We start from the raw sequence: 27,796 nt of genomic DNA on the forward strand, positions 1-27,796 counted from the left end.
TTTGTTACCTGGTGCATCTGGGTTATCCTTCATTTGGTATAGTTCATTGATGTCCTTTACACTGAAAGGCACCACTTCCCCTTTTATGGTCACCACGTCCTTGGTGCCATGTAGTTGTCCATGGTAAAAGTCGCGCACTACCTTTGGAACAAAAATGGTTGGGCACTGGCAAAATGTGTCCCAGCCATGCTCCATGATCACGCTCGTGATGGGGTCAGATAGTGGCGTTGGCGCAGGGTAAAAGCCCATCTCCATCAACAAGTCGTCATTTTCTCTTTTTAGATGGACGTGCCTTTGCCAACGCGGGCTTGCTGCTTTCTGCGACCGCTTTGCCCTTTCCTTTGGCCAACGCAAGGCGGGATTGTCGCCTTTTTTTTCTTTCCTGTTCCTTGCGCTGTTCCTTCTTCTCTCGCTCCGCGAGTTCTTTACCCTTCTTCTTTTGTAAGCTCCTCTTATTAGCTTCGCGCTTCTTCTCTTTCTTCTCTCTCGAACTCTTCTAGAAATTGCTCGTAGGCCAGCAACAGATGTTGTTCCTTCTCGCGCCTTTTTATCCCTTCGAGCCTTGCGAGCTCATTATTACTGCGCATTTCCTCATCTTTTAGTCTTCTTCTGCAATTTCCTTCTGCCATGATGAGCTTTATGCGCTACATTTTCTCCTGTTTCTCCTCCTCTCTTTTCTCCTTCTTTCCTGTTCTTCTAATGCGATGATTAATCTTTGATGGTCAACAGTAGACCCTTGCGGCGTATTCTCCCTGCGACGCCGCATCAGAGGAGTATCTTCTCCTTCTTCGCCTTCCTTCATCGCAACCATTTTCGTTGTTTCAAGTTGCGCCAGTTCCATCAATTGCGCTGTTTCCCCCTTGTCCTCCCTTACAGAGGTTGATTCTCCATCATTTTCCGGGCAAGCAGCCCACTGATTCTTTTCTTCTTCTTGTTTTAGGAACCTTTCTTCACGCTAGTGCATTCTACTTTCTTCCTTCTCTTTCTTTTTTCTCTCCTTCTTCTTGTCCTTATCTTCATCATCATCCTTCTTCTCTTTATTCTTTTTCTCCTTGCGATGATGAGATCACTCAGCTTTTCCAACCTTTCTCCCATTGCTTTTCTTCTTCTTCTTTTCCTCTTCAACTACTTCTGGTTGCGTCTCCACTGCAACCTCATCCATCGTAACTTCAGCCACCACAACCTTCTCCCCCGCAACTTTGGAGGTTTCGTCATAGGTTTCTGCATTGGTAGTTACTTCAAGAGTCTCTAAGGCCAGAGTGCCTCGTTCAATCTCTTCTTTCTTCACCACTGCCTCCGGCACCACCACCTCTTCATTCACTACCACTGCCACCTCCTCCGTAGACAGTGATTGGTTTATAACCCCTGCCTCGGGTAATCCCCCTCTTTGATCCAGATTGCTCAGAATGTTACCAAACACCTCCATATCATCGCGTCTCTTCTTCTCACTCTCAATTGAGACGGCAGGTGTTGGAACTGTTGTGCTCTCAGTTTTGTGCCCCCTTTTGAACTGAGGAGGTCTGATGGCTAAAGGGTTTCTCTGGGTTCTACCAACGATTTTTTGGACGGTGGTTGGGCAGTAGGTCTGTGACTGGCAGCGAGAAATGCTACCTCTCGAATGGCGATTTGGTCAGAGGAAGGGGTTGAGCGTGAAGCAGAGTGTTGGGAAGCTTGGTCAGCCATGGATGGTAAGCTAAGGAGGACTGGAAAATTCGCTAGGGTTTTGGGAAGAAGAAAGCTTCGTATGCTGGGCACTAAGGTTTTCAGTTTGCAAAATGAGGTAAAGAGTTCACAAACGAGGAAGGATTCCTATTTATAGGTTGGGCCGTAGTAGGCCCAACACGGTTTTCGTGGTGACAGGTCTCGAGACACTCAAAAGGCCCATCGCTCGAACTTCCCTCATTTATGAAATTTCAGAAAAACGTCCTTTCGTCTGCAGAGTCATTATTGCTTTGGGATAGGAAACGATTGGACTCCTCAAATGATAAAAAGAATTTTATTTAATGTTTTATTCGAATGGACGTAATGTAAAGATTAACACAATGTGTTCACCAACGCAAGTGCATCTTCACAGAGGATGGGCAACAACGCATGCATCCCCACAATACACCCCTTAACTGAACACATTTTTGGAGGATCGGGCGCACGATATTGCTACCAGTGCAACACTACCTCAACATAATGCATTTAACCAAGGACGGGCAAAGGACATATACGCACGCAACACACCCCTCAGTTTCAACGCTTTTGAGTTGAATGAACGCAAAGCGTGTCTTGCTTGGTTCAAGATGCGTCCATCATCGCCATCCATACTAGATGTTGATTGTTTCATTTTATTTATTTTATTTTATTATTCATTAACGCAAGTTGCTAAGACTTGCGGCAATAAATTTCTCTTTATTTCTCAATCATTCACTAATTAAGGACCAACGCATTAATTACAAAAAAGTTAAAAGAATTAAAGACGGTATAAAAATAAATGCAAAGGGAATAAATGAAGAATTATATTCATAAAGTCAAGATACGAATTAAATGAAGAATTAAAGACAAAATTCAGGAATTCAATAAGACAGGAATTTAAAGAAAGCATTAAACATAGATGTGAGATATGGACCGGAAGATGCATTTCTTTGAATGAGTGCAATCCACATCTCTGCAGGCGGTCCGGCTTGCCTGCCCAATGTCCTAGGGACATTTCTCCTTTCCATTGGATCCTGGGGCTTCTGAGTTGCTGGGCAACGTTCTTGGTGCTCTATTTCTCAGCTCATATGTCAGCTGGCCCACTTGGATCTCCAAGTTTCGAATTGAAGACGCTTGCGCCTACATTACTGCATCATTTTTGTCCATATATTGTTTCAGCAGGGCCTCCAATGAGCTTCCATAGGTGTTTGATGATGAGGATTGCTAGTTATGCGATTGTCTTGGTTGCCCCTAGTTCGAGTTATGGTGAAAAGGAGGATTTTCTCGACTACCACTTTGATGGTTGATTGGCCTCCCTTGGTTAGGATTGCCTCCCCACCCGAAGTTAGGATGGCTCCTCCAGCCAGGATTGTAGGTGTTGCTGAAGGGGGTTGTTTTGGATGGTGCATACTTGCTAGAGATTCGATGGGCACATTTTTGCTACATGAGCCCCTCCACAATTAACGCAACTTATTGCGGCCATTTGAGTCAGTGCAGCGGGTTGCGCTGATTGTTGGGAGATGGCTTCTTGATTGATTGCCATCAATTGAAGGATCGAGGTCACCGCGGCCATCTGAGCGGCCAACGTGGTCATTGTCTCCGCAGGGACAATGGTAGTTTCATTCTTTCTTCTTTCGGCGCCTCATCCTCTATAGCCATCATCAATCTAGTCATCCATGTTCTGCGATATGCGATCAAGGATGACCTTGGCCTCAGTATATGTTTTGTCCATAAAACCTCGTGCTGCGGAGGCTCAGCAATAGCCTGCGTCGATCTATTCAGGCCATTATAAAAAGTCTCCATCAAAACGCAATCGGGTATCCCGATATGCGGGCAATTTTTCACCAATCTTTTAAATCGCACCCAGGTGGTGCTCAGGGTCTCATTCTCCATTTTCTTGAAGTTCAGCACGTCCTTTCGTCGCCTTGTGTTGATGGCCGGTGGGAAGAAATTCTTCATGAATCACTCCACCAGCTGATCCCATGATGTGATCTCGTTCGGCTCCAGTGAGTGGGACCACCTCTTGACTTCGTCCCTCAAGGTGTAAGGGAACAAATATAGTCTAATACTCTCTGGGGTTATGCCAGGTAGTGACAAGTTGCCGCACATTTCGATAAAGCTGGTCAAGTGGGCATGTGGGACTTCACCTTGCAGGCCCCCAAATTGCCCTGCATTTTGGATCATTTGTAGCATGACTGGCTTTATTTCGAACCTTGCGTTCTCCTCAACAGTAGGCCTCGAAATCTCAGGCGAAAAATCATACAGGTTAGGTGCCGCATAATTCCTCATGGGGATGTTGCGATCAGCAGTCAGGAAAACAAGATCCTGCGCTGGCCTAACAGCCTCTTGATTTACTACGGGAACCGCATTGTCGTTATTATCTGCCATACTCGCTGCTTTCTTTTGCCTTATCCGATTCTGACGTGCCCATGTGCGAAATGTACGCTCGATCTCAGGGTCAACTTTGAAGTCTGGTTCAGCACCAGTATTCATAAATCGTCAAGCCGCTCTCCGCATTGAACAACTAGTACAACGAAATCTGTCCTGCAAATACCAAAAACAGACTCAAACAATAAATCGTTGACCACTCCTCGGCAATGGCGCCATAAACTTGTAACGCATATTTTTAGTATGTGATGCAAGTCCATGCCATAAACTTGATGACATAGATTTTATGCGATGATATGGGATACTACTTCTAGATATGTGTTATTAACGAACGATCTTGTAGTATGTTGTGCGTTGTCACAAGTTTCCTTGCGTTGAAACCAAGTATAATTTCACCGCAAGTTTCTTGGTGTGATCCGAGGTCGAACACAGGGACTATTTTAGGTTATTGCGTTATGTTTGTGATATATGCGACCAGGGGTTTTTTCAATTTATAAAAGAGTTTTGTGTACAAGTAATTAAACATGTAATGAAGTAAAGTAAGCGGTAAAAATGCGATAATAACATAAATTGCGTTAAAGTAAATTGCGATAAAGTAAATCTAAGCTAAGATGATACAAGATACAGGTTTCATGATACAAGATACTGAGGTCAAGGCTGGCTGTGAAGATTATGTGAAGATCGTGTAATGCGGTGACAAGACTTATGTGTGAAGTAGAAACAGAGAAAATAACTAATATAAATAGCGTAAGTTCTTTAATTGTGTTAAAGATATAAGTATTGTTCCGCTTTTCCCTTGGCTTACACCTCTCGATGATCGACCATGTTCTCACATCTCTATGGTGAAACAGGGATGAACGTAATGAACACAAGGTTGCTTCCATCTCTGGAAGTACTACTCGCTTTAGTTAACGCATTCTTCTAACCTTCTCTCGACAGATCAGAATGACATCTTCACTTCTGCTCTCACAGGTGAAGATGTTGTATAGCATGCCTTAGCTAAACGTATTTATCTCTTTAGTACTAATTAAGTTACTCGTTTAATCCATATTAATTACCAGGGTATTAAGAGAACTTCATGGAGAAAACGATTAATGGATGAACGGAAATAGACAGAAAAGTGGTAATGAAAGTGATCGAGACATTCAATAAAACTATTTAGCGTCTGATACATGATTTGTGAATGAGTAGATTAAGAAGATGAAATACACTTAATGAAATAGAGTTAGAAACAAATACAAATAAGTGCCAACATCTTAGCGCCGATCTGGATGGAGATTTTCTTGCCGGCATGGATGGAGGGAACGGATGGATGAGCTTTCCTCTCAGGCTTGCTGAACTGGTTGCAAGGATCTAAGTACAGAGCTTCACGGTGAAGATCTGGTAGAATCACACTGAGACTCACCTCTTGGCCTTGTCTCTTCTCTTCCCAGATCTCTCCGATCAGTACTCAGCTCAGCCTTTCTCTCAATAATCTAGCCTTAATTAGCCCTCGTATCAATTATACCTGTATCAAGTATACCCGTATCCAGTATATCTTCTCTGAATTCTATGGGGATATTTATAGGTGAAAAGCTTTGACTCTTGGCTTGTGGACCCCACTTCTTGTTATGGAAATTCTGAAGATGGAGGAATAAATATTCTTTCTGTTGTGCAATTAGACTGTCAAATCTTCACAACGATTAGTTGTACATGTGTCACAATCCTCCGCGTTTGCATTGCTCAGCTACATCTTTCGATCGGTTGCTCGCATGCGGTGTTGTTTTTATTATCGCATGCGGTTGAAATTCAGCTCGGGATCGACTGTCGTATTGCGCCGTTATTGCGTTAATCGTCTCTTCATTGTGGTTTAACAGGCGCAATGTGACAAGGATGCATTGTTCAGTTTCTCGTTGAGCCTTGATCGCAAGCAGTGACTTGGTTTCCTGCAAAACAGAGTAGAAATATCTTCTTCTCCCATCTTAATGATGTTAGTGGGTGTAATTGCGATAATTCATAATTATTGTATTTCTGAGCTAATTTTCATACAATTGACGCATATTCCTTCTCTTTTGGTCATAATATCTAGATAAAGCAGCATAAATAACTTGTATTTCTATAAGTTATTAGAGTCATAGGCACGACAAACACATAGAGTGGAAGTATCATCATATCCGCGAGATAGTGCATCAAGGAGACGTGATCGTCACGAAGATCGCCTCGGAGCAAAACGTTGTTGATCCATTTATGAAGGCTCTCACAGTTAAAGTGTTTAAGGGTCATCTTCAGAGCATGGGTCTACGGGACCACTCGCGGCTGGATTAGGGCAAGTAGGAGATTTTGTTGCACTGGTTTTTTATGCCCTAGTTTATTATTTTGTACCTGTTTACTTGTACTCCCTATTTCGCTTTAGGAAAAGTGGGAGATTGTTTGGGTTTATGCCCTAAAGTCTATTGTCCTATAGTTTGTAACATTTTTGTACAAACACTTGTGATGTATAATATAAATGATATTTACTTCACTACTTGACTTTGCACATTTAGATGTTTTTTATTTTCTCACTAACCAATAAATTTAATATCCCTGGTTGTCTTTATGTAACTTAAGCATGTATGTAGTGACATACAAATGGATCATGTCTTAAGTAACAATAAAAATAGTCTATAGTATATGGATATAGGAGGGAAACCTTGTCTTGGTAACCCTACGGGCGCGGCCCGCTTTGTGGAATTGTTACAAATGTTGTGACTTGTCATAGATGGTCTGATCCTGATCATTCGTGTAGTGTACATGCGAGCGTGGGCGTCCTATACAAAGAGTTTGTATAAGGCTTGACCTCGAAGTGTTAATGTCTTGTCATATAACTCCGTTCATGACTGAGACTTCACTTTACTAGGATGACCATAAGTAACATGACCTCAATCCTGAGTGAGTTGGGAACTCTTGCCATTAAAAGCGATCCTTTGATTTGCATGGGTGCGAGTGGCCAGAGCGCCGACTCAAACCTACCATTTTAGGGATTCGTCTAATTTGGGAGCTTGGAATTCAGCTTCACAAGATGGAGTCCACTCCTTCCTCAAAGTAGAGGTAAGTAGATAGATTGCTCTCTTAAGGGTTGATCCCGAGGCTTGAACGATGTGGCACCACGCACCTTCTCATTGCCCGAGAGGTGTTCACACATAGTAGGACTATGTTGTATTGTTCATTTGAGGGATCAGTGGTACTTAAGGAGGAAGATGTAATTACAGGGGCAAAATGGTAAATTTCCCTACTATAATTACGAGCATCTATGAAAGGTCATTGTATTGATGATTGGTTATGTTCAATGGATATAGAAATATATCTATGGCAAGAAGAGTTCAACTGTCGGTCTTCAATGGAATGCCTGGCATTTAATGGATGGTGGATATCATGACTAAAGAGTTTAGTCAGCTATTCACGTACCGTTGGAGCTTCTAGGCATAGGTCCATAAGTCCCCTTGGTAGCTTCGATACAAGTTGAGAGTCACTTTTGTGTCAGTTTGAAATTTTCAGATTGACAAGAGGGAGTTCGATTATATATGATATAATTGAACGAGTTAATTAAATATGATATAATTAACTTTATGTATGAGATACATAATTTGGAGGAAATTGGATATAAATATGATTTATATCTTGTAGAGGAAAATATTATAATTAATATATGATATTAATTTATATGTTATGAATATGATAAGATCACATTCATTGGACGATTATAAAGTAAATTGGATGGTGTCTCTTCTGTTCTAAATAACGGATGAGTGTATTATAAATAGTTGACGGTGTGTTGAGCATGGGGCGCGGACATTGTGTTCAAAAGTGTGTCATTGTCTAGAAAATCAGTATCTGCACAATCGCTTACTTATACGATATTGCTAAGTGATCGCTTACCGATTACACTTTCACACGTTATTAATTAAATGATCGTTTACCTTTTCCTAAGCAATCGTTTAGCTCTTGATATTTACTAAATGATCGTATAGAAAATCGTTTAGTTTTTCTTATGCGATCGTTTAGACGATCGCTCACCCTTTTCCTACACGATCGTTTATATGATCGATTACCCTTTCCTACACGATCGTTTAAACGATCGCTTACTTTTTCCTACACGATCATATACTTCACCTAAATGATCAAGCATCTTGCCTATGCGGTAGACGACCTCATCTCCCACTTGCTTGATCGTTGTGTACAGTCTCTCTTCTTCCTTCCCTCTACCAAATCCGAACAAAGCCCACACTTTGGATTCTCACTCCAAGAATACTGAGGGGTCTGAGTGTGGTGTCTTCTTCGTTTCCTTCTGTCCGAGTGGTGATTGTTCGAGGTAGACGATTGGGTTTTAGACTCGCTGTGAAGAAGAAATCTTTATCTGGTATGATCTCTAGATCTCTTTAGCATTATGAATGCATATTAGTATGTTTTGAATGTACTCTTGAATAAGAGTTCCTTCACAAACCATCTATAACAAGTCACAACATTTGTAACTATTCCAAAAGCGGGCCGCATCCGTAGCGTTACCAAGATAACGTTTCCCTCCTATATCCATATACTACAAACCATTTTGGTTATCATTTAAGATATGATCCACTTGTATGTCACCATATACATGCTTAAGTTACATAAAGACAACAAGGGATTTTAGTATATTGGTTTGTGGTAAAGAAAATAAAACATTCAACTGAGCAAAATCAAGAAATGAAGTAAATATCATATATTATACATCACAAGCGTTCGTACAAACTGTTTCAATAACATCCTCTCTTTGGAAGAGAGGACTCAATCATAATAGGACTATGACTTATTGTTCATTAGAGGAATCAGTGGTACTTAAGGAGTTAGATGTAACTACAAGGATGAAACAGTAAATTGGCCCAGCTGTACTTATGAGCGATTTGTGAAGGGTTATCGCGCTATTGATTGGTTGATATGGACACAGAAATATATCCGTAGTGCGAAGAGTGGAATTTTCGGTCTTTGGTGGAGTGCCCGACAGTTAACGGATGGTAGATCCCGTGACTAAAGAGTTTAGTCAGTTATTCACATACCATTGGAGCTTCAAGCTACAGGTCCATAAGGTCCCCTTGGTAGTTCAATGGATTCAAGTTGAGAATCAGTTCTTGGGGTTAGTTTGAACTGTTCAAATTAACAAGAGGAAATTCAATTATATATGATATAGTTGGTGATGTATGAGATGCATCAAGTGGATGAATTAATGTAAATATGATTTCCATTAAGTACCATAACATAGAAAAAGAACCATGGTTTATGTGTTTCATAAGATGAAATATTAAAACTATAGGTTATAAATATAATATGGTAAGTTAGTTATCATATTTATTTATAATATATTAATTATATGATAATTAAATATTTTTCTCTAATAACCGATTAAGTGGGAGGTTATTGGTGGTTTTATGGCAACCGTGAGATAAAAGAAAAAAGGTTTTCCTAAAATTAGAAGTTGCCTCATTTAGAAATAACTCACGGATAAGCTATCAAGGGAAAGATTTTCACTAAACGATAGCTGGCAGAGACTAAACGATCGTGGAGCTTTGACTATACGATAGTTCATCAGTTGATCGTAGCTAAACGATCGAGTGGCTTTTTCTATGTGATAGTCTGCCATTTATTATACTTTCAAGCACATCGCCTATACGATAGATTGTGTTGTCTCTCACTTGCTCGATCGTCTACACGATCATTGTCCTCCAGTATCTTCCTCAAGCCAAGATCATACAGAGCCCAAAATTCCTTGATTCTCACACCAAGAATACTAAGGTAACCATTGTGGTGGTGTCCTCACTCACTTCGAGAATCAAGTGTGACTCGATTGGTGTTCGTGGAGGCTGTTCATTGTGTTCGTTGTGTTCCTGCTGTTTGTAGCAGTTTGTTCGTTGCGTTCGTGTTTCTGTGGACACTTGTAGATTGATCGAGGAATTCTTGAAGAATGGTTCTTCAAAGGTACACATACTCTATCTTGTGATACTCTTGTTAGCATGCTATAATTTCGTGTTGTGCATGACTTGTTAGTTTCCGTTCTTAGACTGTAATTGTTTATGTTCAATTCAAATGGAATATGGAATAATCCTTCCACTACTCATGGAAATCCTCATGTCTAATTTCCTTTAGCTTTTACATTCATCAGACCACAGAGGTCTGAATTTACTAGCTCTAAAGGTTATTTGGCCCTATGACCCTTTCCAGTAAAAGGTCTCTTAGACATCTTGCCTTCAAGGCATGACTCACACATAGGTAAAGAATTTTCTTCTAACTCGCATAGAAGTCCATTCTTCACCAACCTCTCAATCCTATTGAGATTGATGTATCCTAGTCTTAGGTGCCAAAGTTGAGCATTTTTTTTAGGAGAAATTTTAAATCTTTTATGTTGAGTTACTACAGTCTTAAACATTTTTGTGTTATGTAGGGCATTAGTTGCTAAAGGTCTGCACATAAAGATTACTTTCCAGTTTTGCAGAACAAATATCAACATCATTCTTAGAAATAAACACTTTATTAAAAAGAAAGTTGATATTATAAGAATGTTCAAGCAAACATTTTACAGAAACTAAGTTCCTTTTTAAATCAAGAACTACATATACATCATTTAAACAAGAAATTTATTCTGTAAAGTCAAGTAGAGACCTCCCACTACAACAGCTGAGATGACGTGCCCAGTTCTAACCTGCATCGTCATCTCATCAGCATCTAGTTGCTGCCAGGAACTAATTCCCGAAAATGAAGAACAAGCATGGTTAGTGGCCCAAAGTCAATAATCCAGGAAAAATCATCATTCTCCACTAAAAAGGTGATGACATGCAGAAATGCACGCCATCTTAGGCCTTTTATATAGAATTATGAACACTGTTAAGCAGAATATGCGGCAATTATGTTAGAAATTCATGAGAAAATAAGCTTAAGACGTTTCAGCATTGAGAATCTCGGCTAACCCATTATTATGTGTTTTATGTGTCCAATTGTCTATTTGTATAGCTAACGCAGGAAGTCGATGCAAACGTGGAAGTCGGACTACTGCATAGACGACCGCATGCGGAGAAACTCTCCATTGCAAAGGCGAACGCATTCGATCAACGCATGGGTGTTGCGATAATCAGCCGCATGCGTCCATCGCATAGAAGTTGCGATCGTCAAGCGATTGCGGTCATCGTGTAGAGTTGTGGTATTAAGCGAATGCAGTCACTGCACGATTATGGCTACACGATAACGCATACTAGTGGGATCAATGCAAGGTTAGTGGAATGAATGCATCAACACATATCTCGGGAAAATCAAAAGATGATGTTGACATTTTACCTACCACGCCGTTAGCAGCAGAGATTCAGAAAAAGACTAACGCGCTGCAAATGTCAGAATAAGAGCAGTCCATTAATGCTGTCGGGGATCCAAGCTCTATATATAGAAGCCGCTAAGCAGAATTTGAAATCATCCAAGTTTTCGCCTTAGGTTTTCTTTAGGGTGGATTCTTGTGATCCAGACAAATGCGTGAGAAAGAAGCTTGAGAGTTCTTCATCTCCTTATTTCATTCCGAGTGACGACCAGAGCCTTCGACCAGAGCTAGATCTCAAGAGACTCAGCTCCATCGCCCATCCATGGCACCACTGGCAGCCTTGACACACATCCACTGGAAGTAAGACATTGCTTCTAGCTGGTCATTTCATTTTCTCTTCTTTTCTTATATTGTATTGTATTACATTTTGGGATTAAGGAATTAATACATTATGTGTTCAATGCATTTCTGTGTTTTCTTCGATTCCATCTCTATCTTCTTTACTTAGCATCCTTAACATTCATTGCATCACTTAGTGATATTGCTAGAGTATCGCGTACTTAGTCATTTGGATTAGAGATATGAAGCATGTAGCAAACCATCGAGAGGTGTGCGTTGCGTGAGTGTTTGAGAAAACCTTATTTGCTTAGTGTGAAGCTGTAGCAATGCCTGTCTATAGGCAGATGCAATGCTTGTCTATGAGTAAAGTCAGCAATAACTAACTGCCCGAAAGGGTAAGTGGTTAGCCACATCAAGCAATGTAAGCTTTGTCCAATAGAGATAGGAATAATCTTGCGTCAGCCAAGTTCATGTGGTTTCCTTGTTTTATGAGCGCATCATTCATCATTTAGGCATACTTGAGAGAGTAGTCTAAAACCCAAATCTAAGACTCGAGAGAGTGGATTGGAACACATAAGCAATAATGGGGAACTTAGAGATAAGCTCCATTTGCTATCACACAACGTATGCTCCCTATGGAGAGGATATTGCATGCGTCCAGGAAGTAGAATATAGTGGTGATACGTGGCTATCACACTCATGCGGTGAGAGAACATGAGCGGGTTATGGAGGTTTAGGCATAGGCTTCTCGGCACTATCGCATATACATCGCATACGTCCTAGAATTAGGCTCAAGTGTGTGTAGCATGATCGCATAGCTTGTGTTGGCTAAGACTGCCCTTGCGGTCACTCTTAAGCGTTGCGATGAAGACATCTTCACCTTTTATCTATTTTCCCATCTATTTATTTCTCATCAACGGCTGTCGTGTCTCTACCTCTCATTCATATTCTCATTGCGTTGTCTGTTACTTAGGAGTAGAAGTAGTGTTAGCTTAAAACCTCCCATCCATTCTTTTATTCAACCGCCGCATGCACATTACCGCATACATCTAACTACAAGTCCTTGAGTTTCGACCTCAGATCACCCGAGAAACTTGCGTTCGCATTATACTTGGCGTGAGCGCAAGAAAACTTGTGACAGGAATGCATGGTCATCGCATACATTTGTTAACGCATAGTTCACTCTAACACATGACCATCGACACATGATAATCAACGCATACATTTAGAACATGCATCGCATAGTGCGTTCACTTAATTTTAGTTATCAAGTCCTCGACAATTTGGTAATCTAAATTTCCGTCATCAAGTTGTTGGCACCGTTGCCGAGGACTTGGCAACTAATTCTTTGTTAAGTTTTGTGTCTCTGCAGGCAATCTTTTTATCTTGGGAGTATTGTAGCTTGTGTGACCAAGTTGCAATGAATATTGAAGTGTAGGCGATGCGCCAAAAGCCAATATTGACCCCAAGGTAGAAGCGCAATCAGTCGCATGAGCTGTAGGCAGTTCTAAGCACATGGTGGTCAACATACGCCCAACAATTGCTGGATGTTCCAATGGTCATGGCATCTTGACCTAAGCAGTTGAGAGAAATCTCCTGCATAGAAGACTCCTTGCGGTGACAACACTCCAATTTTTCTAGGGACGTCTTCTACTCTATCTTTACCGTGCTTTCATAGTTTAGTTTATTTTCATTTTTATTGTTATTTTGGATATGCGGCTTCTTCCTTGGTTGTGGTGTGTTTACTCTTTGTAGGTGCAACAATAAGTCTACCCGGTACATAGTACAACAAAAGAATTCCCTCCATCCTTCAACGCACGACTTCGATCGCGTGAATTCCAACACATGATCACATGCATTATTTTGCCTAAGGTTCTTTTCTTGTTATCTTTTATGCACTATCCTTTTGAAATTATTTTTTCCCGATTGGTTGCTTTGCAGTGTTTCTATGATGGTACGTATAATTCACTGCATCTTCTAACTAAGCATCGCAAGGTGCTTCTTACCTTTAATAGCTTCTTCAAATTTTGAAAGTCTTAAATTTAATTACGTGCAAACCTTTGCTCAAATGGTTATTATCGCATTCCTGTGAGTTTGCTTTTAGCTTTGCGGAGAGAACGCTGCCAACCTCTAAGTTTGGGGGTGGCAGCGGTCTCGGAGAATTGCGTTCATTACATTGTGATCATTTGAAAAAAAAAAAAGAAAAAAAGTGAGAATTTTGAGAATAACAACTCCACTGTCAATGCCATGGAGAAACCCATGTTGATAAGAGTTAAGTTGTGTAAGGCACTTAGCTGTAGTTGGGTGTCCGCATGACACACGTGGGGGCAAGCCAAAACGAAAGTAAGTCGCCAGGACCAACGTATAAGCGCAACTTCTCTGTCCGTCGCAAGCCAAATCTAGCAAGACAAGAGTTGAGTTGAATATGGAACGCAACCAAGTTGGATGCCCGCACGACACACGTGCGGGTAAGCCAAAACGAAGAGCGTAACCAGGTTCAATGTCGCATTTGAATAAGTAATTGCAAAGTTTTGAAGTGTTTTGAACGAATGCATTCTCAAAAGCTAAACACAAAGTTGCGGTGAATGAATAAAAAGTTTTTGAGCAAAGGCTTGCAGAGCTACACTTAGAAAATATCTTTGTGAAGAAGCAACCAAAGTGGAGGAGAGCATTGCGGCGATGGTTAGAGGCATGAGTAAATTATATTCTGAGAAGCTGGTCATCGCAAAGGAAAGCAAGAAGGTGAGTTAGAATTTCTTGAGTATAACGCATGCTTGAGGACAAGCATGATTCTAAGTTTGGGGGTGTGATGACATGCAGAAATGCATGCCACCTTAGGCCTTTTATTTAGAATTATGAAGGCTGTTAGGCAGAATAGGCAACAATTATGTTAGGAATTCATGAGAAAATGAGATTGCGGCATTCAACATTGAAAATCTTGTCTAACTCATTATTATGCATTATTATGCGTTTAATTGTCTATTTTGTAGCTAACGTAGGAAGTGGACGCAAATGCGGAAGCCGGACTACCGCATAGACGACTCGTGCGGAGAAACTCTCCACCGCAAAGGCGAACACATTCGATCAACGTATGGGTGTTGCGATAATCAGCCGCATGCGTCTATCACATAGGAGTTACGATCGTCAAGCGATTGCGGTCATCGTGTAGAGTTGCGGTATTAAGTGAATGTGGTCACTGCACGATTGTGGCTACACGATAACGCATACTAGTGGGTCAATGCAAGGTTGGTGGAATGAACGCATCAATGCATATCTCGGGAAAATCAAAAGATGATGTTGACATTTCACCTACCATGTCGTTAGCAGCAGAGATTCAAAAAAGGAGTAGCGTGCCGCGAATGTTAGAATCAAAACAATCCATTAATGTTGTCGGCGATCCAAGCTCTATATATAGAAGCCGTTGAGCAGAATTTCAAATCATCCAAGGTTTTCGCCTGAGGTTCGCCTTAGGGCAGATCCTTGTGAGCGAGACAAATGCGTGAGAAAGAAGCTTGAGAGTTCTTCATCTCCTTCTTCCATTCTGAGTGATGACCGGAGCCTTCGACCGGAGCTAGATCTCAAGAGAGTTAACTCCACCGCCCATCCATGGCACCACAGTAGCCTTGACACACATCCGCTGGAAGCAAGACATTGCTTCCAGCTAGTCATTTCATTTTCTCTTGTTTTCTTATATTGCATCGTATTACATTTTGGGATTAAGGAATTAATACATTATGTGTTCAATGCATTTCTATGTTTCCTTCGATTCCATCTCCATCTTCTTTACTTAGCATCCTTAACTTTCATTGCATCAGTTAGTGAGATTGCTAGAGTATCACATACTTAGTCATGTGAATTAGAGATATGAAGCATGTACCAAACCACCGAGAGGTGTGCGTTGCGTGAGTGTGTAAGAAAACCTTATTTGCTTAGTGTGAAGCTGTAGCAATGCCTGTCTATAGGCAGACGCAATGCTTGTCTATGACTAAAGTCAGCAACAACTAACTACCCGGGAGGGTAAGTGGTTGGTCGCATCAAGCAATGTAAGCTTTGTTCACTAGAGATAGGAATAATCTTGCGTCAGCCAAGTTCATGCGGTTACCTTGTTTTATGAGCGCATCATTCATCATTTAGGCATACTTGAGAGAGTAGTCTAAAACCCAAATCTAAGACTCGAGAGAGCAGATTGGAACGCATAAGCAAGAATGGGGAACTTAGAGATGATCTCTATTTGCTATGACACAGCGTATGCACCCTACGAAAAGGATATTGCATGCGTCCAGGAAGTAGGATATGGTGGTGATATGCGGCTATCACGCTCATGCGGCGAGAGCACATGAGCGGGTTATGGAGGTTTAGGCATAGGCTTCTCGGCACTATCGCATATACATCGCATACGTCCTAGAATTAGGCTTAAGTGTGTGTATCGTGATCGCATAGCTTGTATTGGCTGAGGTTGCCCTTACGGTCACTCTTAAAGGTTGCAATGAAGACATCTTCACCTTTTATCTATTTTCCCATCCATTTATTTCACGTCAACAGTTGTCGTGTCTCTACCTCTCATTCATATTATCATTACGTTGTCTATTACTTAGGAGTAGGAGTAGTGTTAGCTTAAAACCTCCCATCCATTCTTTTATTTAATCGCCGCATGCATATTACTACATACATCTAGCTACAAGCTCCTAAGTTCGACCTTGGATCACCAGAGAAACTTGCATTCGCATTATACTTGGCGTGAGCACAAGAAAACTTGTGATAGGAACGCATGGTCATCGTATACATTTGTTAATGCATAGTTCACTCTAACGCATGACCATCGACGCATGATAATCAACGCATACATTTAGAACATGCATTGCATAGTGCGTTCACTTAATTTTAGTTATCAAGTCCTCGACGATTTGGTAATCTGAATTTCCGTCATCAACAGGTTTCCAATACAAGTAAATCATATTTACCTTATTTGGCCTTCTTCCTTTCTGCCAAGTATTTGGGGCAGTTTCTTTTCTAATGACCATCTTGGTTGAAATGGAAACAGATTCCCTTTGCAGCCTTGATGGGTTTTCTACCCCTTTGAGCAGCAACTACAGGGTTAGCTTTCCCCTTTCCACCCTTCTTTTTCTTCCACTTTTTGGTGCCAGAGGAAGAAGGTACAGACTTAGTTTCAGAGATTGAACCTTTATGGAACTTTTTAGAAGATGAAGCAACATTTGTTTCACCCTTCTACTCCTTGCTTTTCATCAAGGATTGGAAGGTCTACATCTCAAGCAGAGTGGTCAGGTTGTAGTCAATCTTGTTCAAAATAGCATTGCTATGGAAATGAAGGAAACTTTCAAGTAAAGATTCTAATATGAAGCTAACCTGACTGGCTTCATTGATGCTTGACTCATTCATCTCCACCACATTGAAGTGGACCATCATGTTGAGAACATGTTTTTGAACAAATGCCCCTTCTTGCATACATGCATTGAAGATGTATTTTAGAGTGTCATGTCTGAGCTATGCAGATGGTTGTCTGAACATTCCCCTTAGGGACTCCATGATCTCACGAGCTGTGAGCATGGGCTCATGCTTCTTGGCCAAGACTTCATTAAGGATGCCAAGATATACACTCAGGCCTTTTCGTTTGCCCGTGTACAATGCTCGTATGCTTGCCGAACATTTCGAGGAGCATTGACAGCTGGAATGGGAGAATGATCCTCCATCAGGACAAAGCGAAGGTAATCGATGACAGTATAGTGTTGATTGTGTTTTCCCAACTTGCATAATTCTCTCCCATTAACTTATTCGTTGCGAGTAAACTTAAAGTAGCAGTAGCCATTTTTGAAGAACTTGCTGAAAAACAACAAACTTTTTACATTTAGTCTACTTGCATTAAATCACTTAAGACAACCAATCAGATTTTTAGCAAAATAGTCTAGTGTACCCTAAGTTACATATATTTTGCAATGATGTTTCAATGAGGCAAGACAAAAAGTCACCGTAGGATGATCAAGTACCCCTTCACTGAAATGAGACATTCTCAACCATTAGACAGAAACAACACCTTGTCACTGTAACTAACAGTCATCATTGTTCGGTCCAGAATTTGTTAAATCTTTAACAATATTGTGTAAGTGTAACCCTTCATTTTAGATTCTAGAGTTCCGCCCCAATGAGCCAACCGTAGGAAAAAAACCGATTGGGATATGAAAAAAAAGCAACTCTATCCATTTCTGGGGATCGAATAAAGCGTCATGCAATATTGCCATCCTTTAGGGGGACACCCACGATGCCATGAGGCGATGCATGAAACTTTATTTAACCTAATGAGAGAGATCGAGGGATGTGTTGTCACACGCCCCACTCTCACTTACTATAAACACTCTCTCCATTCACCTTGTTATTGACCTACACAAATTCCACACGTATGGGGACACCCATGGTGCCTCAAGGCCGAGTGTAGATATCACGGTGTGAATTTGCAGGGAGAAACGTGCAAAGGATAAAATGAAGTATCATATACCCCATTTTCCTCTCATTGAGTGTTTTACCTAGGGTTAATTAAGTTAGGAAAAATCCGACTACTGATTTTATCTAAGTGTTTGTTTAATTTGTTCAAAAACAACTCTTGTCTTTGATGATTAAACAATTTTTATTGAAATCTTATTAAACTCTTTAATAGACTTTGATCAAACTTGCATGCATGTAACAAATCTATCTAATTCACCATTCCAAGTAGGTTCCCAGGTAGGGGTGCGACGTTTCCATCAACTTAAGTACCCCAGCCTAGCCAGAACCCGCCTTAGCCAAAAGGCCCCTTATAAATACATTTGTTACATATTTAATCTTTTATTAAGAATCAATTTAATCCTATTAAACCGATTAAAAGATTAAACTTAGATTTCTAATCTCATTAGAAATGTGATCTTAGGTCTATCTCAATCAAGTTTTAAAACAATTTTAAAAAACGATTATAGCCTAAGGTTTGCATGCAACTCTTAATTATTGATTTTAATTCTAATTTCATTTAGTTATAATAATTATAAATAAATGAAACAATTAAAACATTCATAGCATGCTTGACATACTTTAGTTATTCATAATAATTATAAATTAACCTAAGGTAATGTCATGCTTCATGCAATCTTCATTCATTACTAATGTATATAATAATTATATAACTAGATAATGGATCATACTATAGCATACTTTTCATACATTCATTCAACCATATATTATAACAATTATAATATAAATGATGCATGGATATGCTATAATGCATGCATACATATACTATAACATTTATACTATATGATGCATGTGCATGTTATATAATTTAAAACATGCGTATAATTATATTATAACACTTATAATATAAAATGATGCATGGATATAAATGCATAACCTATTGTGGGTTTTAAAACTATATGACATACAATATGACATATAAGATAAAACATACATCACATGTATATTTAATACTAACAGTTGATGGACCGGGATAGGACACCTAAAAGAAAATTTAAAAGGCTATCTATTACATAAGCAACAGTCCTCTGGTTCAAAATAGGTGAACCAGGCCTTGAACCGCTCGAACCGAACCACCCTTCAACGAACCCTCTGCAGTGATTGTGTAGCAATGCTACAAGATCGTGTAGACTTTGCTTCACGACCGTGTAGCATTTGATACAAGATCATGTAGCTATAGCTACAAGATCTTGTAGAACTTCTTCGTCTTCTTCATCAAAATAGTGCTCTGCAACGAAGCTCCCCGAGAACAGCACGAGCGACTCAAACTTGGAATTACAGACTCTATAGCAAGAACATTCCCAAAACACACAGGGACCTTTACAAACCAAATTTGTAAACAAAGAAAACCTTAAAACAGAGTATCATATCGTGAAACATCTATCAACAAAACCACATTCACAACCATTCATCACATGAAACAGAATGTAGAATTTGAAACACCCACCATCACTGTAAAATCGATTCAACAGAAGAAATGGAATTTGGGATCAGATAACCAGCAACCTGGCTCTAATACCAATTGAAGGAACCCAAACTGAAGGGAACTGTAAGCAGAAGCAAGATCGTCCCAAATCTCATTTTCATTGAATATAAATTTTATAGTAAAACAAAGAAACTAGATATGCATTTATACATAAATTACAGTATGCTATCAAAAGGTTTTAGAAACCTTACCTTTGAAGACCTTTCTTCAAGAAACCCTCAAACAAGCCTTGAACATCTTGAAGACTATCTTCAAGAGAACCTCGATCGAGATAAGAACACAACCACAAAGACTTCCTCGGTATTCTCAGGTAGAGAACCCAGGAGTGGTGGGCTCTAGCTATTTTGGAATGAGGGAAATTTAGTAGAAAGGAGAAAGAAGATTTGTTAATTGTTCAGCAACAATTCCAAAACACATAACTCTTCTGTCTCTTTTCTCACTGTACAAAACGATCTCTCTCTATGAAGCAAGAAGAAGAAAAACTCTTTTCCAATATGCCAAATATATCAACCACCCACTTATATGGGTGGAGAGAAAAGAGGAGAAGGGAGTTGTAACTCTCTTCCTTATTTTTATTTTTTAAAAAAATAACATTTAATATATATATAAATATGATAACTAACTTATCATATAATATATATATATTAAATTATATATTATATCAAATATAACATTTAACCTATAGTTTTAATATTGAATCACATACAATATAATCTATAGTTTCGTTTCTCTCTTATATGGCATTTAATATAAATCACATTTATATTAAATTTAGTAACTATGAATCCAATTCATAGAATTTATATTTGAATCTTATTCAAATATTTATCTCCTCTCACTAAAGCTATAATGTATCAAATACATTATAATAATTATATCACATATAATTAAAACAACTTAATTATATCATATATAATTAAATCCCTCTATTAATTTGAACAATTCAAATTAATCCAAAAACTGATTCTCAATTAATCCTATTGGGCTACCAAGGGGACCTCATGGACCTGTAGCTTAAAGCTCCAACGGTACATGAATAACTAATTAAACTCCTTGATTAAGTTATTTACCATCCGTTAACTATCGAGCACTCCACTAAAGACCGACAGTTGCACTCTTCGCACTACAGATATATTTTTGTGTCCATTGGATATAACCAATCAATAGTACAATGACCCTTCACAAATTGCTTATAAGTACAACTAGGCCAAAATTACCATTTTGCCCCTGTAGTTACATCTAATCCCTTAAGTACCACTTATCCCTCTAATGAACAATAGATCATAGTCCAACTATGACTAAACCCCTCTTGGCCCAGGAAATAGTGTGGCGTTATATTGTTCAAGACCGGAATCAGATCTTAAGGGAGCAATTTATCTACTTACCCCGACTTTGGAAAATGAGTGAATTTCTTCTTGTGTAGTTGTGTTCCCAACTCCCCAATCAGACAAACCCCAAAATGGTAGGCTTGTTGAGTCGGCGGTCTGGTCATTCTCACCCATACAAATCAAAAGACCGCACTCATAGGCAGGAGTTCACAACTCACTCAGGATTCAGGTCATGTTACCTATGGTCATCCGGGTGAAATGTAAGTCTCTATTATGAACGGCATTATATAATGAGACTAAACATTTCGTGGTCCTATCTTATACAAACTCCTTTGTATAGAATATCCCCGCTCGCATGTCTTTACATAAATGATCAAGATCAGATCATTTATAGCACTTTACAACAATTGTAACACCTACAAAGCGGGTCATATTCGTAGTGTGATCAAGATAAGGTATCAAGCCTTATCCATCTACCACAAACCATTTAGGTTATTACTTAAACATGATCGACCGGTATGTCTCTACATAGATGTTTAAGTTACAAGAATAACCTTGGATGTTAGTTTATTAGTTTGTGGTTAATGCAACTAAAATATCACATATTTTATTAAATAGACAATGAGTTTGAATAAAATATTATATATTTTATTAAATACACAATGATTTTGTTCAATAATATTTACAAACTATAGGATCCTACGAGATTTAGGACATTAACCCCAACGTTTTTGATAATATGTAGGATAAGGGATCAAAATCTCAAACCTCGAGGTAGATAGTACAAGACTATCTCCATTGAACTATATTCATGTCAACAAAAATTAAAGTCCATTTCCATACTTGACCAACATTGATCAATTGACAACTTTGATGAAATAACAAAATTTCAACGATCATATCGAACCAATCCACCAAGTAAAAGAGAAGTAAGAAGAGAGAATCTGCGAAGGTTATGCCATATCAAATCCACCAAACAAACGCTACGAAAGGAATGGTGAAAACCAATCTGCAACATATTCACAACACTGTTTTAAGCATAAGAGAACAGGGGCATCTCATCTAGTCATGAACAAGCTATATATATAGGCATAGATAAACTCATCCGTATCTGTTTAGACAGGCCATGATATTTCCAGAGACAACTGTTTAACCCTGATATATTTCATTATCAAGGTAATTCGTGAGATATGTCACCATTGAATCCCCGTCGATATAGGGTGTCAATTCCAACGCCTCATATATGTGGCCCTGGGATAAGCTATAATATTCTAGGGTACTTTATTCGGTCGGGAAAGAGGGTTTTTCCAATGTTTTTTTTTTCTTGGTATCAAGAGTTATAGTGTTGGAACATGTTAATTTTATTATACTGTAACCACTAGGCCAACTCGAGATTGTGATAACAACTTAAAAATGAAAATGAAAATATGTCAAGATAATGTTCCAGTTATTATTTTTCATTACTAACCACTAGGACAATGTCTAGCCCTACTATTATTTAGGTGTTTAAACAAGGCAAGTGAGTTTACCAAACATTATAACAAAAGGTTTGTTTATATCAATTATATTTTGGTCTTAAAGTTCAAATATTCTATTTTAATCACTCAACTTCCAAAGTTTTATTTAGTATTTGAACTTTGCATATAAAGTTATTTTAATTCCTACTATAATAATACATTAATTATTTACCATAACTTTGAATATGTTTTGAAACATTAACCTTAACTTAAACTACTTTATGTTTATTCATGCAAACATCTACCCATTAGATTGAATGAATAAATGTGCCTGTGTGATAGATTACTGTAATGACTCTTCATGCAAATTTGGAGTCTAAAACAGAAGGTTCAAAATTTTAAGAACTAAAATGAAAGAATTTCAAATTTTAACCCATAATTTGTTCTCTCTTTGCATATAAACAGCTTTAACTAGTTTTCACTCAAGTCCCATAAGCTTCTCAGATCGTTTATTTTGGCAAATATAATTGTTCCTAATTGGCATATTACGAAAAGCAAATCAAATCTAACTTCGAGTCCTTGAAGACATTTATATGGATGAACCGAGAAGAACAAACCATATCAATACAAAGCAGGATTTCTCATTCAACATCATCAATGGACAGCCACAGTTGAGAAGGCAATTTCTCCTTCTGTATGTTATGAAAGTTGTGAGCAGAAAGAGCATACTTGATCCTTGTAAGCACAGTTTCAATTCAAATGGTTGAACCAGTTCCAATCTTTAAGTGAGACCTTAAAACAATTCACAATAACAAACTAGTGATGAGGAAACAAGTAGAGCTATAGTTAGTGTAGTTAAAACAATAACTTAAAAATTGTTCTCACACGTCCACTGTGTATGTTGAACTCTTCTGTCTGATATAAGGTGAGAGGAAACAAAAGCCTGCACAAATAGCTAAGTAAAAGAATATCTAACTTCACATTCAAATTCAAGTGATTTCACAAAGATAATTGTCGTAAGGAATTCCTAGTAAGTAGTAACCGTGTTGAGTTCCAAATACAGGAAAAGTAGTAACTCTACCAATTACCAAATATATTCATATATAAGATGTAAATATACATGTATTTAATAATTGAGATTAGCAAGTAAAGAAAATAAGAAACTTCACAAGGAGTAAAATAATTCTCAGAAAACAACTTCAAACTAGTAAACCAAAAACTTAGATTACTGAATAGCTCGACAGAAAAAAAAAATCTATTGGGATATCATCTGAATGTATTTAATATGACGATATCTCCTTATGTTACTAAATGGCTCATCTAGCTAGCCAACAAAGAACGTCCATTTGTAGTAGAAGAAAAGCTGAAAATGGGCATCTAACTCGAGAACTAGAAAGGTATTTACATATTAATATAATGCAACATATGTCATACCACCCTACTGTCATCATCGTTTCTCTCCTCATTTTTGGAACCCAAGCCATCTTGATGCGCTACATCATATGTGGCATGAAGGCCAATAAACAGATAGTACAGAAGCATTACTGCGCTGCAAATGAAGAACCTTAAGAATGCCACGGTACCCAAAGATCCAATAAGAGTGAGATTCATCCCTATGGACAGTGATGGGAGCCAGGGAACAAGAGGGACACCCCAAACCTTCGGTGATCGATACTTGGGAAGGAACGACATAGCCAGCGTGCTAAGGAACCAAATCAAGGCAGGCACAACATACTCAATCCATCCATGCCTATTCAAATTCCAAACTACTGCCAATGTTAAACAAGAACCAAAAATGATAAATAAACAAATCAGAAACTTGATATAATCACTTCTTGGTGTTGTGTCCTTAACATAGTATCGCCTTACTAGCAATGCAACAGCCATAAGCATAAAAATGGCAAGTGTGCTGAATGAAAAAACACTTGATAAGACGTCCAAACTGGAGAAAAATGCAACGATTGCACTAGTTATGGTCGTCAAAAGTGTAGCATATACGGGAGTTCCAGTTTTCGGGTGAACTAAGGCGAAGAGGGGTGGAATCAGATGGGCTCTAGCAATCTGTGTGGTGTAGCGAGCCTGTCCCATTGATCCCACCAGCAAGCTTGTAGTCATTCCCTTGATAGCAACTATGCTAACTACGTATTTAGCCCATGTCATCCCAATTTTATCAAAAGCAACGGAAAAGGCTGCATTCCTGTCAATCTCTGTATACTTTTGCAGCATTGTTAAGGACAAGGCCATCAAGCAATAGATCACAGAGATCACAGACATGGACCCAATCAAACCTATCGGTATATCCCTTGAAGGTTGTTTGGTTTCCTCAGCCATGGTGGCCACCATATCAAATCCAGTATAAGACCAGTAAACAACAGCTGCAGCTCGAAAAACACCCTTCGCTCCAAAAGGGAAAAAGGGTACCAAATTTGCAGAATTCCCTTTTACAAATCCAACCACAATCACAAAGGCAATCAGCAAGCTACTAATTATAGAAGTTATCCATGTCAAGAAAGATGTTCTCCTCGTTCCACTCATAGCAATACCATTAGCAACAAGAAGCACTATAACAGCAATTGGATCCAGAAGATTAAACCCTTCAGACAAGAAACTCGCCTTAATCCGAAGAAAATCGGGGTTATCAGTGTTGATCATACTCGCAAAATAGGAAGACCAAGACCGACCGAGTCCAGCCGCACCAACAATTGCCTCCAAGAAGATATTCCCCGCAGCGATGAACGCAATAAAATCTCCCAATTCGATGCGAAGAAAAGAGAACGACCCTCCGGCGACAGGAACTTCGACAGCAAATTCAGAATAACAGAAAACAGAGAGCAGTGCAGATAGGCCCGAAACTATGTAAGAGATCACAATTGAGGGTCCGGCATCATCGCGTGCTTCTAAGCCGGTGATCGTGAAAATGCCGGAACCAACTACAGAACCAAAAGCGAGCCATATCAAATCCCACCAAGTGAGGCATTTCTTCATCCCGACTTCGCTGGCCTTAGGAAGTTCGAAGAGCTCATTAGCGTCGGAGGAGCGGTCCAGAAGACGGTCCTTGAGCCGGGAACACGTTTGCGACAGAGCATATTTGTACGATGAACAGTCCCGGAATGACTCTTCTGGAAAAACATCTTCCTTGCTCCACCTCCTCCAGTAGCTTCTTTGCACCGGCGGCGGCGGTCCATATGGTGGCTCCGACGTGGGGGCGTCCATTCCGGCGAGATTGGCGGTGAGAGGGATTGAAGTTTTGATTTGGCTGATTACAAGAGTGATCGCTGATTGGCGATAAAAATATCTGATTTTATTTTATATTTAAACAAAAAAGAAACTACCTTTTTTTTAGAAAATTTATTTGATTTTATTTTACACACCCTGAAAATATGGATTATTATTTTTATTCAAAGAAAATATGAATTATTTATAGTCACGTGATGGGCATTCCGAATTTTAAATTTGAAGTATAGAACCACTCTTTTGGTAAAATTATAGATCTGGCCTTTATTTTGAACCTAGTCTTTATTTAGTCTACATAATTTTTATAAGATTTGGCCCATTTAAAAATTATTCAATAGATAAGTTACGAAGAAAAATTATAAGATTTATACTTACAAAAGAAAATATATAATGAACAAAATAATAATGATTTATTTAAAATTATTATTACCATATTTACAAATAATAATAAAATATCATCGTCTATCTGCGATAGATTGCAATAGACCACGATAGACGACTATATCTATCATGACACAATAGACATCATAGACATGATAGACGGTGAAATTTTAATATATTTGTAAATATTTTTTTTGGTTCAATTTTCTATATTTAAAAATAATCCAAACTAAACTTAGGAAGAGGAGAAATTAGTTTTTTTCTAAAAATAAAAATAGATGGTATTGATTGAATTATTTATGTGTTTATCTTTTTATAGTAAATGTGATATCTAATTAGATAATTTGGACAAAATGGTAAAACACAAAGAACAAATCTTAATGATTCTTGTCACAAAATAAAATTTTCCATAAATTGGTCAGAAGGTGAATTCTGTGAGTGAATTCAAAACATGATCACTCTTGAAAGATTATGTTAAAGGATATAAATAAGTTGTAAAATTAATACCTTAATGCAATAATACAAAGGAAAAAAAAGACTATAAAATGGTAACTTTAGCCATTGTTTTCTAAATGATTTCCTTTGTTATTCCATCTTTAACCATTTTCAATGCATCACCGTTTAATAATATATTTGATATACTTTAGGTTGGTATATATACTTTTATTTGATAGTGATACGATAATCAACTACTATAATTCAATAATTTATGCAATTGTTATACTAAATTACCATTCATTATATCAAATTTATTGGTCAATGAGTACTCGTACACTTGTTACTATTCATGAACTTAAATTGAATACTCATTCATTTGTTTAAAATATAAGGGGCGGTGAAGTTCGCAATTTGGATTCTGTTTTATGTTTTCAGATTCACTGAGTTCAGTGAATATGTTTTTGATAGATAATTCGAATTCTATTTTTTAAAACTGTTTTTGGATTATGTGATCTAAATAGTATAAATTCTGAAAATAACATTTTTATGTTGTATCCAAATTTGAATTTTAAAATTTTAAATATAAAATTATATTAAATAAAAAATAAAAGAATTTAGAAACATGGTATGTCAAATTATAAACTTATTTCAAAATTTTTAAATTAAAATATGTATTATATAATGTATTATAAATTATGTTAAATTCTAAATTTGGTTCCTATATGTTGGATAAAGTTAAAAGTTATTCCATATAGTTTTAAATTTTAGAAATTAGTTCCTATAGTTTGATATAACTTCATATATAGTCTCTATGGTTTGTTATATCCTCTTAAATATGCCTTAATATAGAGACTATTTATGAAGTTTTTATCAAACCATAGGGAAAATTTTGAATTAGAAACCATAAACCTAAATTTAAATTTTTTCCAAATGATAAGAACACAAATTTTAATTTATACTATTAATTATATAATATTATAAAATAATAATATATATATTTTTTAATATAAACCATATTTATAAATAAATTGATAATAGTTTATTGTCAACTAATACTTAATGGACAACTACAGCTAGTTTGTAATTGTTTAAGTTATAATCCAATTTATGAATTCTGCTATCAAACACATATAAAATACAACTCTATTTTCATTTGATCCCTTGTTTTCAAATTTCTGTTTTCAAATTCTCTACCAAACAGACCCTAAATTTTTTAGTACATCGTCATCAACTTGCATGGTTCAATTCACCGTTTTGGTAACCA

General features: G+C 38.1%; 1 protein-coding gene across 1 annotated transcript; it reads right to left on the reverse strand.

The window, feature by feature from the left end:
• Positions 1-23,537: 23,537 nt before the first annotated feature.
• Positions 23,538-25,804, reverse strand: LOC120067414 (cationic amino acid transporter 8, vacuolar-like). Its single transcript, XM_039018984.2, has one exon. The coding sequence runs from the start codon at positions 25,690-25,692 to the stop codon at positions 23,908-23,910; it is 1,785 nt and encodes a 594-aa protein (XP_038874912.1). The 5' UTR covers positions 25,693-25,804; the 3' UTR covers positions 23,538-23,907.
• Positions 25,805-27,796: the final 1,992 nt, after the last annotated feature.

This window comes from Benincasa hispida, chromosome 1, assembly GCF_027475165.1.
Source record: "Benincasa hispida cultivar pf3 chromosome 1, pf3_genome.v1.1, whole genome shotgun sequence".
Lineage (NCBI taxonomy): Eukaryota > Viridiplantae > Streptophyta > Magnoliopsida > Cucurbitales > Cucurbitaceae > Benincasa > Benincasa hispida.